This window comes from Colobus angolensis, unplaced genomic scaffold (genome assembly GCF_000951035.1).
Source record: "Colobus angolensis palliatus isolate OR3802 unplaced genomic scaffold, Cang.pa_1.0 Scaffold134, whole genome shotgun sequence".
In the NCBI taxonomy this organism is placed as follows: Eukaryota; Metazoa; Chordata; class Mammalia; order Primates; family Cercopithecidae; genus Colobus; species Colobus angolensis.
Genome location: NW_012114422.1, coordinates 691,560 through 707,763, shown reverse-complemented (window position 1 = coordinate 707,763; position 16,204 = coordinate 691,560). Strand labels below are relative to the sequence as shown.

Below are 16,204 nucleotides of genomic sequence, written 5' to 3'. Positions count from 1 at the left end.
GAACTATACTTAACATGCTTCCTATGCTTAGTCAAGTCTCCTACTACCCGTGTTCTGTGATGCAGTTGATTTGCTGAGGAACCCACACCATTCAGGTCCTGGAATTTGCTTCATCCCCTACACCTGCATTTCCCTCCCCCTTCCTGGGTAGCCCCACCCTCAGCCCCCTTCAGAGCCTCAGAAATGGCCTGAAGGCTGGTAGGGGACAGGTCAGAGCCACCCTTCTTGCTTCAGATTGTGGACTCTGAAAACAGTTCTGTCTGTTTTATTTGGGGTTACACCATCCAGAAAAACAGCAAAAGTGCTACAGTATTGGCCTGCAGATTAAACACTTTAAGAAACAAAAACTAATGCTGAAACTTGTTTGCTTCATTTTTTCTTATCAATTAGGTAAGATGTGTGAGTAATATTGTGTCCTTCCTTTGGATGATGACTTCTCAGTGGTAAATCAGAGGCACAGCTAAAATGAACTTTGAGTTTTAACGAGATATTCTATTTGCATTTTTAACTCTATCCAAAACAAGCCATTAGAATGACATCAAGTGTTTGAGTCAGCTGTTGCCTTGGGCATCCACCCAGAATTTGATGTCATTGATGGGCATCTGTGAGAAGCAGGAATAGTTTTTAAGCTTGTTAACTTGAGGGCCACTGAAGGCCTTCAATTGGTGTCGGTGTTGATTATAATACAAATATGAAAAAGAAAATGGCTAGAAATGGCCATCTTATATGACATAATACTTATACATTAAGTGTGTGGATTTAAAATGCTTCCCATCTGCTACGGCTTTGTGGGGGAATCTCTGTGAGACTGGAGAGTTATTTAGTCTGGAAAATGTTTTGCTTGGTGTAATGATAAAATGTAGGCTAGACATCAGATGTAGGGGATCCAGATATGAGGGGATCATCAGACAGGGGATCCAGACAGGAGGCACAGCCTGAAGAAAAGAGTTGCAGAAGCTGAATCATATCTTCTTTTGATTAAATCAGGATCATTTTACCGAGAGACTGTAACGTAAGAAGGCGTGAAGGTGGTAGAGTGGTTCTATTATGTTTATCTCGTCCAGAGTGAGTTTTCATCTTATGAGTTTTTAATTCTTTTGAAGACAATTACTTTAATTAAGGAATGACTTGTAGAGTGCTGGTTTGAAAAAACATTTAGCAAACAGGTGTGTTGATGTTTCCTGTCAATTAATTTAAAATTGCTTATAATACAAGCTTGAGTTACCCCAGCTAATTGAAGGCAACTGGCTGCTTGAGGAAGCTTGTTGTATTTTTGATGCATGGATGTGTCATGCAATGTCTTCAAGGAAGCACCTCAGGGCCCTTCCCACTTTTCTTTTCCCCCTCGTTGCCAGGCTTCCGAAATGTGCTATCCTACTTTGACCTGCTATGAGAACTTTCCTGGGCTTTCCCAGGATAGTTCTATTGCTTTTGCTGATAGAGGCTACTCTGCCCTTGCTAAACAAAGGGCAAGGCCAACCCACGACCTTCCATCCCAGTTCCAGTAAATGACTGTGATTCCCTCTCTGTTCTGTTTTCTCCTGACTTGACTTCCTAGGGCAGGTCCTCTTCTACAGACTGTGACATTCTCTGGAAAGTCTTCACTGATGACTTGAGTTCATGCTGATTTCTACCATCTGTATCTGCACTTTTGATCTGTTGCACAATTAGTATGCTTATAACTGAATGATTCTCTCACTTTTTCACTACCTGAACTATACTATTGAATATTTTGTGGTATTAGTTCATATCCTAATTTTTTTCTTTATGACTCTGTAGTAAGTAATAATTTCCTTATGGGAGGGATTCTGTCTTTCTCTTCTTGTGAACTCATCTGGTACCTTTCTCATGTGCTAAGCAACCAGTAAACTTGTAGAAATTTTAAGAATCATTTAGCTGCCTGCACTGGATGAGATAAGGAAAATGATCACATATAACATACAATAATATCCTACACAAAACAGTAAGTGTACAGATATTTGAGTCTTTATTATTATAGTGCTGAAGGGGTGATTTAAAAGAAATGGACATAGTCCTGTATCAGGAAATAGTATTTGATGACTCTGGAGAGGTTTTTATAATGATAAGAATAAAAGGTACTACTTTTCGAGAGATTGCTATTTCATAGGATCATTATGAGAATTACATGAGAAACTATTATTTTCCCCCATTTTACAGATGTGAAAACTAAGCCTCAGCAAGGTTGAGTTGTCTAAGATAAACCTGTTAAGTGGTGAAAGCAGGATATGAACCCAGACAGATTGATTCTGCCATCCCGGTGCTATGTATTCATTTGAGATTTTCAGCATCAGATCTGTACAGTTGAGAAGGTTGTTTGCTGCTCAGAGGTGCCCAGCTAAAGGAGCAAGTGGGATTGAAATGCAGCCTGTGGTCCAGTTGAAAAGTTGATATGACATGGGCAGTAAAGTATACATCTGTATAGCCACCACCTCAATCAAGAGAGAACATTTCCAATATTTCTCAAAAAGTGGCTTTGGGATATGTTACAGTTTTTCCAGTCCACCCTCCTCATCACCCACCCTGCTTCCAGCAATAACTGATCCAATTGTATCTCCATAGCTTGATTTTGCATGTTTTAGAGCAGCACCATCCCATAGAACTTTATGCGACGATGGAAATGTTCTGTATATCTACGCTGTCCATTATGTTTGCCACTAGCCACATGTGACTCTTAGAACACTTGAAATGTGGCTAGCACAAATGGAAGAACTGAATTTTAAAATTCTACTTAATTTTACTTAATTTAAATTTAAATAACTGCATGTGGCTAGTGCCTACAGTATTAGACAGCACAGGTCTAAACTTCAAATACATGGATGCATTCAGTGTCTGGCTTCTTGCATGCAATGTGATGTTTTTGAGATTCATCCATGTTTGTTACATAATGGAAATCATTCCTTTTATTGCTGAGTAGAATTTAGTTTTATGAATATACTACGAGTTATTTATTTGTCTGCTGGTAGACTTTTGGATTGTTTTCAGTTTGAGGCTATTGTGAATAAAGTTGCTGTAAACATTTTTGTACAAGTCTGCTTATGGATGTATGCTTTTACTTTTCTTCTAAGAGTAGAGTTTTTGGATTGTAAAATGTATTTAAGTATATGCTTACTTTATAAGAAACGGCCAAAATGTTTTCCAAAGTGGCTGTACCACTTTATATTCTGACCAGCAATGTTGCAGTTGCTCCCTGTTTTTACCAACTTTGGTATGGCTGGTCATTTTAATTTTAGCTAGTCTAGTGGGTGTGAAGTACTATCTCATTGTGCTATTTCCCTGATGACTAGTGATATTGAATATCTTTTCGAGTACTTCTAGACCATTTGTACTTCTTCAATAAAGTGCTTATTCAAACCTTTGCCCATTTTTAAAAATACAGTAATTTGTCTTCTTATGATTTATAGAGATCCTTTGTGTATTCTGGATGTAAATCCCTTGTTAGATGTTTGTATTACAAATTTTTTTTTATCATTCTGTGGCTTGCCTTTTGAAGAGGAGATGTTTTTAATTTTGATTAATTCAGTTTACCGTTTTTTTCTTCTGTGGTGTGTATTCAGCCTAAGAAGTTTCTGTTTACTCCAATACTGTGAAAATTTTCTCTTATGTTTTCTTTTAGAAGTTCTATAATTTTAGCTTTTATGTGTTGGATTATTATCTATTTTGAGTTAATTATTGTGTGTGGTGTGAGATAGGGGTTGAGGTTCATTTTTTTTTTTCATGCAGAAGTTTTGTTGATCCATCACAATATGCTTGTAAGCTATTTGCATTTATTATTTTGTGGGAAATGTCTGTTCAAGTCTTCTGCACATTTCTTAAAACTTTGAGTTGTTTGCTTATTATTGAGCAGTTATAGTTTTTTTATTGTTGTTTTGTTTCTGTTTTTGAGACAGTCTCACTCTGTTACCCACACTGGGGTATGGTGGCATAATCTTGGCTCACTGCAGGTTCCACCTCCTGGCTTCAAGTGATTCTTGTGCCTCAGCCTCCCGAGTAGCTGGGATTACAGGTGTGCACCACCATACCCTACTAATTTTTTGTACTTTTAGTAGAGATGAGGTTTTGCTGTGTTGGCCAGGCTGGTCTTGAACTCCTGGCCTCAAGTGATCCACTCATCTCAGTCTCCCAAAGTGATGAGATGACAGGCATGAGCCATTGCACCTGGCCAATAACAGTTTCTTATATGTACAAATACAAGAACCTTTTTAGGTATGTGTACTGTGAATATTTTCTCCCAGTCTGTGTCTTTTTCCTTCTTAATGTTTTTTTTTTTTTTTTTGAAGACCAGAAGTTTTAAATTTCGATTAAGTTCATTTTATTGTGTTTTTAATGGTTAGTGCTTTTAGTGTCTTAAGAAAATTTTCTGTATCCCAAGTTCTTGAATATTTTTTCTGTTTCCTTCTAGAAATTTTTGTTGTTTTATATTTTATATTCTGGCCTATAATCTGTTATGAATTAATATTTGTGCATGGTATGACATGGGGGTTGATGTTCATTTCTGTTTTTATTAGAATCCAGCACCATTTATTGACTGCCCTTTCCCCATTGAATTACATTTGCACCTTTGTTGACAACTCAGTTGACCATATATATGTAAATCTATTTCTAGACTATATTCTGTTTCATTGATATGAATTTCTATCCTTATGCCAGTATCACATTGTCAAGATTATTGTAGCTTTGTAGTATCTTGAAATTAGTGCCGACAGCATTAGACAGCACAGGTCTGAACTTCAAATAAATGGGTGCATTCAGTATCTGGCTTCTTTCATGCAATGTGATGTTTTTGAGATTCATCCATGTTTGTTACATAATGGAAATCATTCCTTTTATTGCTGAGTAGAATTTAGTTTTATGAATATACTACAAGTTATTTATTTGTCTGCTGGTAGGTTAACTTCTCCAATTTTTCTCTCTTCTAAAAATTATTCTGACTATTCTAAAGCCTTTATGTTTTCCACAAATTTGCTAGATTGTTTCAAGATTTTTCAATTTGAAAAATTAGTTGATATCGTTCAGGATGTTAACCTATTAAAAGAGGAAAAATCGTATTATCTCACTAAATGCAGAAGAATATTGGGAAATCCTCATTTGTGATAAAAATTTTCAGCGACTTCAGTTTAGTAAAGGGCATTTATTAAGACACTTACAGCTAATATATTAAATAGTGATGTATTGAATATTTTCCCCATATGAATGAGAACAAAGTAAAGATGTATGCTCTTAGTACTTAGCATCATAATTGAAGATTCTAGCTACTAGAGTAAGGCAAGAAAAAGAAATAAAAGATAATACCTTTGGAAAGAAAGAAGTACAACTTTATATGAAGATGAGATGATTGTCTACGTAGAAAATTTTAAGTCACCTAAAAAATATTTGCTAGAAGTAATAATTGAATTTAACAAGGATACAATTTATGATGTCTATAAACAACAATTGTATTTCTGTGCATTAGCAACAAACAACTGAAAAATAACATTTAAGATAATTTTATTTACAAGACCACCACTAACATAAAATATTTAGGAATAGGAACAAACTTAAAAGATGTGTAGACCTCTCTACAGATAAATAAAAAACATTGCTTAGGTAAATTAAAGAAGATATGCATATATGCCTATGTATGTGTGTGTATTCATATGTCTATGTGTATATATGCATATATGTTTTTCTTTGCATATATAAAAATATATATGTAAATCTATGAGAAAGATAGCAGAAAGTGTACTAGCACTGGCTAACTATATTATAGAGTAGAAGCCTCAATATAGTTAAGATGTTATTTTTCCCAAAATTGATATACTGATTTAAGCCAATCTTATCAGAGTCTGCATAGGTCCCCCTTCTTTTTAAGAAATTGATTTTCTTACTGATCAAGGTAAATGGTTTGGATTTATCACACTAGATAATATGGAACTCTGTTCCTTCTCAGGTAAAGTGATGTGATGAAAATAGTGTTTGGAGAAGATTTTTCTGAAAATTATATGGAATGGATTCAAACAGGAGGAAGTTAGTTTCAGAGACTTGAAGGCCTTAAGTAATCCAGATCTTACTGGTCAAGGATTGGGCTCATATAGCCATGGAAGGAAAGCAGAGGGCCAAATGTTTATTGAGACTAACTATATGTCTTGGTACTATGCCGGAAATGTAAAGTATAAAGTGTAGTGTATTTATAAAACTCTTTCAGTTTAAAGATGCGTATTCTTCAGGGGCTCTCAATCCATAAGGGGGCCCTATATAATCAATAGTTACAAAATAATGTGCCATGTCGTGATGTGATGGTGGAAGGTAGGAAGAGCTACAGGAAACAGATGATAGCAATTAATGCGGACAGGTAGGTGTCAGGGAGGGCTGCAGAACAAAGATGGCATTTGAGCTGAATGATGGAGTCAACAGAGTTAGAAAATAGTGGGAAGGGAAATGCACAGAGGCATTAAGTGCTAGGCTGATTCAATAAATTGCACAAAATCCAATGTGACTGCTTAACTTTTCTTTGGGGATTGGCCAGAGATGAAGCTGGAAAAAATAGACTAGAATTGACTTTTGGTGGGTCTAGTGCCATCTAAAATCTTCTGTTGCCCTCTTTTCTCTCTTTTCATATCATCAAAGATGTGCATCTGTGTGTGTTTGTGCATGCCTGCACACACACATAATTCCAGAATCTTGACATTGTTATACAACGAAGGAGAGGGAGTCCTATGAGCATCACAACATCACAATTCTATCCACTTCCACTCTTGGCTTAAAGTTACATTCTACTAACATCAATGACCCATATTTCTGGGAGAGATATGATGATTTGCACGCTGATTAGAGACTGTCTTTACAGGGAAGATTTCCTTTCCTTGTGAGTTTTGCAATTGGGAATTAACCTGTTATGGACAAACATTTTTGTGATCCTCCATTTTACTGTATTGGCAGCCTTGTCAATGTATTAGTTCAAAAATATTTGTTTAGCCTTCTCATCTACTTATTAGTCAACTCCTGATATCTAATATACATAAAGTGTAAAGATTAGGGTGTCTGGGTTTTCTGGGTCTGAAGCCTCACATTCCAGATTCAGAAACTTTTCTAATAAAGGGAGTTAAAGGCCCAAAGGGTTAAATCTTTGTGGTCTTGGAAAAGAACTCAGATGAGTACACCAGTGCCTTTAGGGAATGTTTTAAGAGGTTTGTTTCCCTGTGAGTTATGGAATTTTCATCATGATAGTTCAGAGAAAGGAGGTCAGGAGGGAGTGGAGCAGCAGATATTCAGGAGAAGAAAAAGTGAAGACTGACTCATATTATGTAGGGTTTGCATGTGGGTGTATACAAACTTAAATCCATGTGCACCATGTGCACGTGATAAGGGAAAAGGGAGGAAAGGATTGTTTAGGCAAAATGTTTTCTTTAATCTGTTTGCTGAGAGGGCCTTGGAGAAGAGAATGTATAAGAAAATAGCTGACCAATGGTTGGTTGATTGTTATATACAGATACTCAAAGGGAATCTATAAAACTCTAAAGAAGCAAATAGGGATATTAAATTCTATTACCAGCTTTGGCAGTTACTTTAGTATATCTTTTCCATGATGGTGAAATTACTGAGTAACTTTTACTGTCTTTGATTGGATGAAATGTTTCTGAGGACTTCAGATGAATTCATGGTTATGCATTGTGTTTTCCTACTTTATCTTTTGTTACATCATTCCCTTTATCTAAAGTCTCTTTTCCTTTCCATGGATACAGGTAATTACTACTTTACTATAAAGTCCCAGCTCAAATACCCTATCATTAGACTTTACTGATCTCTTGGTTCATAGCCATCTTACCTTCTAAACTGTATGGAATTCAACAGGCACTTAACCAATAGACAGTTGACTGACAAATTAGTTTTTGTTATTGTTAAGCCACACCTCCTTTAAACATCTATAATATGCTTGTATTTCATATTTTTCTAACTTACCTATTCTTTAGAATTCCATCTGGCTTAAGAGGATAAAATTGGAAACTTTCTAGGAATTAGTGAATATAACTTTCCCACCAATGCAGGAATTTTCTATAGAGGTTTCTTGTTATGTCACTCTTCTGTACTCTTGGACAAGTCATTCAAGCATTCGGAGCCTTATTCATAAAATAGGTATGATAATAGTACCATCCCCACCTTTTTAGTTTTAGTTAGGAAAATATTTGGATGTGACAGAAAACCCAAGACAATGGTGGCTTAAACAAGATAGAATTTTATTTTTCCCTCCCCTAAATCCCGAAAACAGGCAGTCAGGTTTCTATCTTGTTTTTTTTTTTTCTATGCATGACATTCATTCTCATGTTCACCTTACAACCTAAGATGGCTGCTTCAGCTCTGGCCATCATGCCTTTCTTCCAACCAGCAGCAGAAGAAAGAGGGGCAGAAAAAGGTCACACTCTGTTCCTTCAAGCATTCTTTCCAGAAATTGCAAACCACTTTGCGTATATCTCATCAGCTGTAACTTAGTCCCATGGCCACATCTAGCTGTAAAGAAGGCTGATAAAGAAATATCCATATGCTTAGGTCAAATTCAGGGGTTCTACTACTGAGGGAATAAGAAGAGATTTTGGAGGGAAATTAGGAGTCTCTGCCACCCTACTGATAATGTTGTTGTAAAGATTAAATGAGATAATACGTATTCTGTGCTTAGAACATACCTGATAGATAATACATGCTCAGTATTAGGTCATTGTTTTTATAATTACCCTTGGTAGTCATCCATTTTCACTCTGTCATTCTAAATTCTCTCTGTTTATTTGTTCGGCATATATTGAGCATCCCTGATGCTGAATAATGTGCCTTTGTTTAAATCTATCAGTAACTGAAAGAAGACCATCATCCAAGATAGCTCATCCTTTGTTGAAAAGCTCTAAAAGTTAGGGAATTCTTTATTGGACTGATCCAAAGCTTACCTCCCTTATAATTCATGTCTTAGCCCTGATCCTACCTTTTGAAACAATATGAGATGAGCCCATTTCCTCATCTCAATTCTTCAAATAAATAGAGATGGCTATCAAGCCTCCCACATAGTTTTCTTGCTCTAACCATGCATTTCATTAATTCATTATTTATCTAGTACATGGGCTGGCAAACTTTTCTGTAAAGAGCCAGATGGCAAATATTTTCGGCTTTGTAGACTATATGGTGTTTGTCACCACTTTTCAGCTCTACTATTATAATACAGAAGCAGCCACAGACATGACATAAATAAATAGATGTGGCTGTGTTCCAATAAAATTTCATTTACAAAAACAGATGGCTTACCAGATTTGGAACTCAGGATGTAGTTTTCCAGCCCTTGATTTAGCCCATGAAAACATCCATCAGCAGGATTATTCCTGGCCCATGGTCCCCTCTCCTGAAGCTGAAAACTTACCCTGTCACTCCTGATTCTGCTTATACCTTTCATTTCTTTTTCTTGTCTTAATGCTTTGGCTAGAATTTCCAGCAATTCCTGCATCTCCATAGATCTACTTCCTGGTCAGTCATTTCTTTAGTTATAGTCTTTAGCCTATCCCCAAATACCCCAAGATTGGACATACTAACTTGACAAGTACCCTCTTGTTCTGCCATATTTTTAGCCCACACATCCTTTGACCTCTCCCAGGCTAGCACTTATCCAATTTCCCCCACAAACCTGTTCACACTAAGAAAAGAAGAATCCCTTTTTCCATCTTTTTCTTCTTCAAACCCACTAGACTATGATCTTCATTCAGTGCTTCAGGTTTTCTTTAGCCAACAGTCTAATGCCACTATAACTCTAACCCTAACCTAACCCAGCCAGCTTCCCTTAAAAACAACCTAGAACTGACCAAGAGTCAGTAAATAGAAAGTTAACAGTTATTGATGGATCGGCTGCTGCTGATATATAAAAAATATTTATATGTATTTCATCTCAATATTATATATATTATATATAATATATATTATAGATATTATATATTATGTAATATAATATATATTATAGATTATATATTATATACAATATCTATAATATATAATATAATATATATAAAATATACATATATGTATTTCATCTCAGTATTATAGATGTGGAAAGTATATCTCAAAATTGATAATTTAACCAGCTCAGGATCATGCAGCTTAGATTTAAGGCATTGATCCCAGATATAGAACTGAAATTAAAATTGGAGTGGACCTAGTCAAGGGAGTGTGTGCATCTGGTACAGTAAATTCAATGCCATGTCACTGATACAACAGAGCTGCCGAACCTTGGTTGTTCTTTCTTACCAAAATATTTCAAGGCATAGAATAATAAACATTTGCCTTAAATTTTTGGATTTCAAAGTATTTCCTTCACAACCTGATGGAGTAGGTGATTTTATTTCTGTTTTACTGGAGAAGAAATCGAACCCCAAAGTGGTTAAAATTTTTACCTGAGATACCAGACCCCAATGTCTGACAATTTCTTTTTATGACTGCCCACATTTGCTCTTCCCTGAAAACTCCACCCCACCTCTTTAACTACTTCCTACTTATCTTTTGAAACTCAACTCAGTTGTCTTCTTCTGAAGGAAACCCTCTCTGGAAATCACTCCCACCTCATCAGCACTATCTGCTTTAGATGTTCTTCCTCTGTGTTAATGCAGATTATAGCTCTATTTACACTGTACTTTGGTGACTTATCAGCTGGTAAGGAAATCCAGGACAAGATCCCTGCCTTATTTAATTTTGTGCTCAGCAAATATTTGCTGAATAAAGGAATGGTCTGAAATTGAACCAAGTCTAGTGCTCTAAAAAGTCTGCTCCCTGTAATGTTGCTCATCCACGATTCATGATAGTAAACTGGAGGCAAAGCAAAGATCATTGCTTTGATGTCTGTGTATATCATCAGCCTTCCAGAGACAAAGCCACATATAAGATAGCCTTCTCGGCTGGGCTCGGTGGCTCATGCCTGTAATCCCAGCACTTTGGGAGGCCAAGGTGGGTGGATCACGAGGTCAGGAGATCAAAACCAGCCTGGCTAACATGGTGAAACCCTGTCTCTACTAAAAACACAAAAAATTAACCGGGTGTGGTGGCGCATGCCTGTAGTCCCAGCTACTCGGGAGACTGACGCAGAAGAATCGCTTGAACCCATGAAGTGGAGGTTGTAGTAAGCCAAGATCACGCCACTGCACTCCAGCCTGGCAACAGAGCGAGACTCTGTCTCAAAAAAAAAAAAAAGGGTTCTCCCAGCAGCCATGGGTCTTCATAGCTTCAGAAACCCAAACCATAGGGCTTCAGACTAGATGGAAAATAAAGCATCATAATCTATGGTTAAGAGAAGAGATTCTGTAATCAGTCTTCTTGTATTTGAATCCTGTCTCAATCATTTTCCAATGGAGGGATCTTTGGCAATTCACTTAGCTTTTCTGTACTTTGGTTTCTAATCTTTCGAATGTGGATAGCAGAAATTAGTTGTATTAGTTATCCATCACTGTGTAACATATTAGCCCAAAATGTAGTGGATCAAAGCAATAAACATTTATCATCTCACAGTTTCTGTGATCAGGAATTTGGGACAAGGCTTATCTGTCTGAGGGTCTGTCATGTGGTTGCAGTCAAGATATAGGTTGCAGGTACAATCATCTGAAGTCTTGACTACAGCTGGAGGATCCACTTCCAAGATGGCTCACTCACATGGGTGTTGTCAAGAGTCCTCCGTACTTGCCATGGGGATCTCTCCTTACAATATGGCAGCAGATTACCCTCAGAGCATGCAAGAGAGGAGTAGCAAGAAGAAAGCTCCAATGACTTTCATGACTGATTCTCAGCAGTCATGTACTGTTCCTTCTACCATATTCCATACGTTAGAGGGAAGCTACTAAATATAACCCACATTCAACGAGTGGGGAATTAGGCTCCTCCTTGTGAAGAGGGGAGTGTCAAAGAATTTGTGGACGTATTTTAAAACCATCACACTATCTTGTAGTGTTGAGTGAGAAGTATACAAGATAATAATTGCAAAGTGGCCAGGCACAGTGGCTCACACCTGTAATTCCAGCAGTTTGGGAGGCTAAGGTGGGAGGATTGCTTGAGCCCAGAAGTTCAAGACCAGACTGGGCAAGATGGTGAATCCCTATCTTTACAAAACATACAAAAATTAGCCAAGCACAGTGCTATAGTCTCAGCTACTTGGGAGGCTGAGGTGAGAGGACCACTTGAACCCAGGCTGGTTTTAAAATACGCCCAGAAATTCTTTGATACTTCTCCCTTCAAAAGGTGGACCCTAATTCCCCTCCCCTTGAAAGTGGGTTATACTTAGTAATTCCCACTAACATATAGAATATGATAGAAGGAACAGTATATGACTGCTGAATCCAGGAGACAGAGGTTGCAGTGAGCAGTGATTGTGCCACTGCACTTCAGCCTGGTAACAGAACGAGACTCTGTCTCAAAATTATGATGATGATGATAATTATAATAACAACAATAATTGCAAAATCCTTAGAACAGGACCTAAACATCACCAAAAATGTTTTCCCCTTCTCCTACTTTGAATTACTTACCTCATGGGTAAGAAAGGACATATTGCCTGTCAATCTGAAGGCTTTGGCCTGAAAAATCTCTGTAAAAAATAGAACAAATATTTGAATTCAAGTTAATGCCATATGCCATTAAAATTGTCTATATAATTCTTGACTGAAAAGTTGTTCATGGTATGCTTTGAATTTTTAAAAGCAGGTACAGAACAGAATGACCAATATTATCTGGTATTTGCATAGTTATATACATATACCTCTATGTATGTTGATGCTTAGGGAGTGTTCTGGAAGGAGGTTTCTTAAAGTATTGATAATATTTATTGCTGTGTGGTAGGATTTGTTAGGGTGTTGAGCCAGGACACTGCTGCTCTGTGTAGGCTGGTTTATTCCCTGCAAAGAATATGATTTCTAGGGTTTCCAGTGATTTTTCAGAGTAGTTATAGAGACATGCATATACTGGGAGCCTCTCACCTGAGAGGCTGTGTTTGTGCTTGAGGGAACACATATAGAAGGGAATAAGGGATAGTCGATGACTCTTTGGGACAAGAGGGTGTGGGAGAAGCAAGGGGAAGAAAGACTTCTATTGTCAAAGAGCAGAGGCAAGGCAAAGCTGGTGCTGACAGCAGGGTGACTGCTGATTAGTTGTCTCGGGAACAACTGCTTTACCTGCAAAGGAATGATATGCTCATGATGGGCACCCTCTAGTCCCATAGTGCCTTGTATATCTTTAAAATTGTGTTTCCACATTGGATAGAAATTTGTTCAATTCCCTCTCTCTACTAATAGAGTTACAAGCAGTGCAGGCTTGTTAGTGATAAATTATTTCAGTCTTATATGCCTGGAAAAGTCTTTACTTAATTTTCATTTGCAGAAGATATTTTTGCTGGGTATAGAATTTGAAGTTGACAGTAGTTTTTCTTTCAGTACTTTAAAAATTTACTCCACTCTCTTCTGGATTGCATTGTTTCTGATTAAAAGCCTGCTGTCATTCTTATTTTTGTGCCTCTTTGCTTAATGTGCCTTATTTCTCTAGCTTCCTTGGCCTCCCTGAAGTCTCAACTTTTTCTCTTCTACTCAGGTAAATTGTTGGATTTTACCTGAGTTTCCTTTCCCTGCCTTGTCACCTGGAAACTTTCTAAGCAGTAAACTAGGGCATTTATAGGGCTTAATTCATTGTTTTTTGTTTCTTTTTTCTTTTTTTTTTTTCTTTTTTTTGCGACGGAGTCTAGCTCTGTTGCGCAGGTTGGAGTGCAGTGGTGCGATCTCGGCTTACTGCAAGCTCCGCCTCCCAGGTTCATGACATTCTCCTGCCTCAGCCTCCAAATGTAGCTGGGACTACAGGTGCCCACCACCACACCAGCTAATTTTTTGTATTTTTAGTAGATACAGGGTTTCACCATGTTAGCCAGGATGGTCTCGATTTCTTGACCTCGTGATCTGCCTGCCTTGGCCTCCCAAAGTGCTGGGATTACAGGTGTGAGCTGCTGCACCTGGCCCATTTTTTTTCTTCTTTCAGAGATCAATGTCTCTGTTGCCTGTTGTTCAATATCTGAAAACCATTGTGTTTTTTTCTGATTTTCTTTTTAGTTATTTAAAGTGGATGAATAAATCTTGCCCTTGTTACTCCATTTTGGCTGGAAGCAGAAGTTCTGAAATATTAAATCAAAAAATAAATGCCAAAAACATAAAAACCAACTTCTGATTGCAAAAAAACCTTTTTTCTCAAAATTGATCTGTATCTTAGGATTGTGAGATCATGTTTTTAAAAAACTCACTGAGTGCCACAGTGTTTGACATTATCTCTTTTCTTACAGGAAACAGGAATCATTCAAACTGAATTTTAAAATCATTGCAAATCAGTGATGGATCAGAAGTTGCAGAGTGCAATCCCGAGTAAAAGTCTTCAAAAATTTTTGCTTCAGGTAACAGAGGAAGGAAAATTGATCTACCACCTTAAAACCCTGATCTAGAAAAAATATATATTCATGATAGGAAGTTATAACTGAGAAAATTTATTTGCCTCTCAATGCTGCTGAATGAAAGGAATTATCCCTTTGTTCCTTGGGAGGACTTGTGTATCTGAGATTGTTGTAATAATCAATAATTTTATTAAAACCTTGACATGATCACCAGGGAGGAGAAATAGAACAATAGTCAAAATCTGTGTGTTAGTCCAAGATGACTTCTGAAGAAATTACAGCTTCTGTTCTCATACCTGTGACTCAGAGAAAAGTGGTTTCTCCCCAGTCAGCTGCAGATGAAAGTAGTGAAAAGGTCTCAGACATCAATATTTCAAAAGCACATACTGTCAGACAAAGTGGGGAGACTTCTCATACCATCTCACGACTGAACAAACTTAAAGAAGAACCTTCTGGAAGCAACTTGCCAAAGATTCTCTCAATAACAAGGGAGAAAATAGTGAGTGATGAGAACAGTAATGAAAAATGCTGGGAGAAAAGCATGCCAGACTCTGTGAAAAACCTTAACATTAACCACAACAACATATTGAGAAACCATCAGCATGGCCTTCCTCAGAGACAGTTTTATGAAATGTACAACTCTGTTGTTGAGGAAGACCTGTGTTTAGAAACTGGAATTCTGTCTCCACTGGAAAGAAAGGTGTTCCCTGGAATTCAACTGGAACTAGACAGACCTTCCATGGGCATTAATCCTTTAGGAAATCAGTCGACAATCATAGAGACAGGCAGAGCACACCCTGACAGCAGCACGGCAGTATTTCATTTTCATTATGAAGTTGACAGAAGAATGTCAGACACTTTCTGTACCCTATCAGAAAACTTAATTTTAGACGATTGTGGAAATTGTGTACCACTACCTGGGGGTGAGGAGAAGCAAAAGAAAAACTATGTGGCATATACCTGTAAACTGATGGAATTGGCCAAAAATTGTGATAATAAGAATGAACAGCTGCAGTGTGATCATTGTGACACCTTGAATGATAAATACTTTTGCTTTGAAGGCTCTTGCCAGAAGGTTGACATGGTATATTCAAGTCATAGCTTTTGTAGGGAAGATTTTACTGACAGTCAAACTGCCAAGACCTTTTTGAGCCATTTTGAGGACTTCCCTGATAATTGTGAAGATGTAGAAGAAGATGCTTTTAAAAGCAAAAAGGAGCGGTCCACTTTGTTAGTCAGGAGATTCTGTAAAAATGACAGAGAAGTTAAGAAATCTGTGTATACCGGAACAAGAGCAATTGTGAGGACTCTGCCTTCTGGCCACATTGGGCTGATTGCATGGAGTTACATAGATCAGAAGAGAAATGGTTCCTTACTGCCTTGTGGGAGAGTAATGGAACCCCTGTCAACAGTGGAGATAAAGCAAGGTGGGAGCCGACGTCTGTCAGAAGCCCAGTGGTATCCTGTAAGCATTTGAGTTTCTTTTTACCATTTCTTTAAACTTGCTTTTTTTAAAAAAGTCTAACTTTCCATAGTCTTAATTCATGAGAAATTTTAAGATCTGTCAAATTATGATTCTTAAGGTAAGCATTTGTAGTTATTGAAAACATATACTCCAATTGATAGCTATCAAGATTGAGTTGATATTGCAACAACATAAAAGTATGTCAGAAAATATTGGAGGAGGCCGGGCGCGGTGGCTCAAGCCTGTAATCCCAGCACTTTGGGAGGCCGAGACGGGCAGATCACGAGGTCAGGAGATCGAGACCATACTGGCTA

At 37.4% G+C, this 16,204-nt stretch overlaps 1 protein-coding gene across 2 annotated transcripts in view; it reads left to right on the top strand.

The window, feature by feature from the left end:
- Nucleotides 1–16,204, top strand: part of PLCE1 (phospholipase C, epsilon 1) — a 368,205-nt gene that overhangs the window by 23,200 nt on the left and 328,801 nt on the right. For both annotated transcript variants that reach the window (XM_011934310.1, XM_011934309.1), the window contains exon 2: nucleotides 14,321–15,890. In XM_011934310.1, the coding sequence (XP_011789700.1) occupies nucleotides 14,685–15,890 (1,206 nt within the window). In that variant the 5' untranslated portion in view covers nucleotides 14,321–14,684. The remainder of the gene's footprint in view (nucleotides 1–14,320; nucleotides 15,891–16,204) is intronic.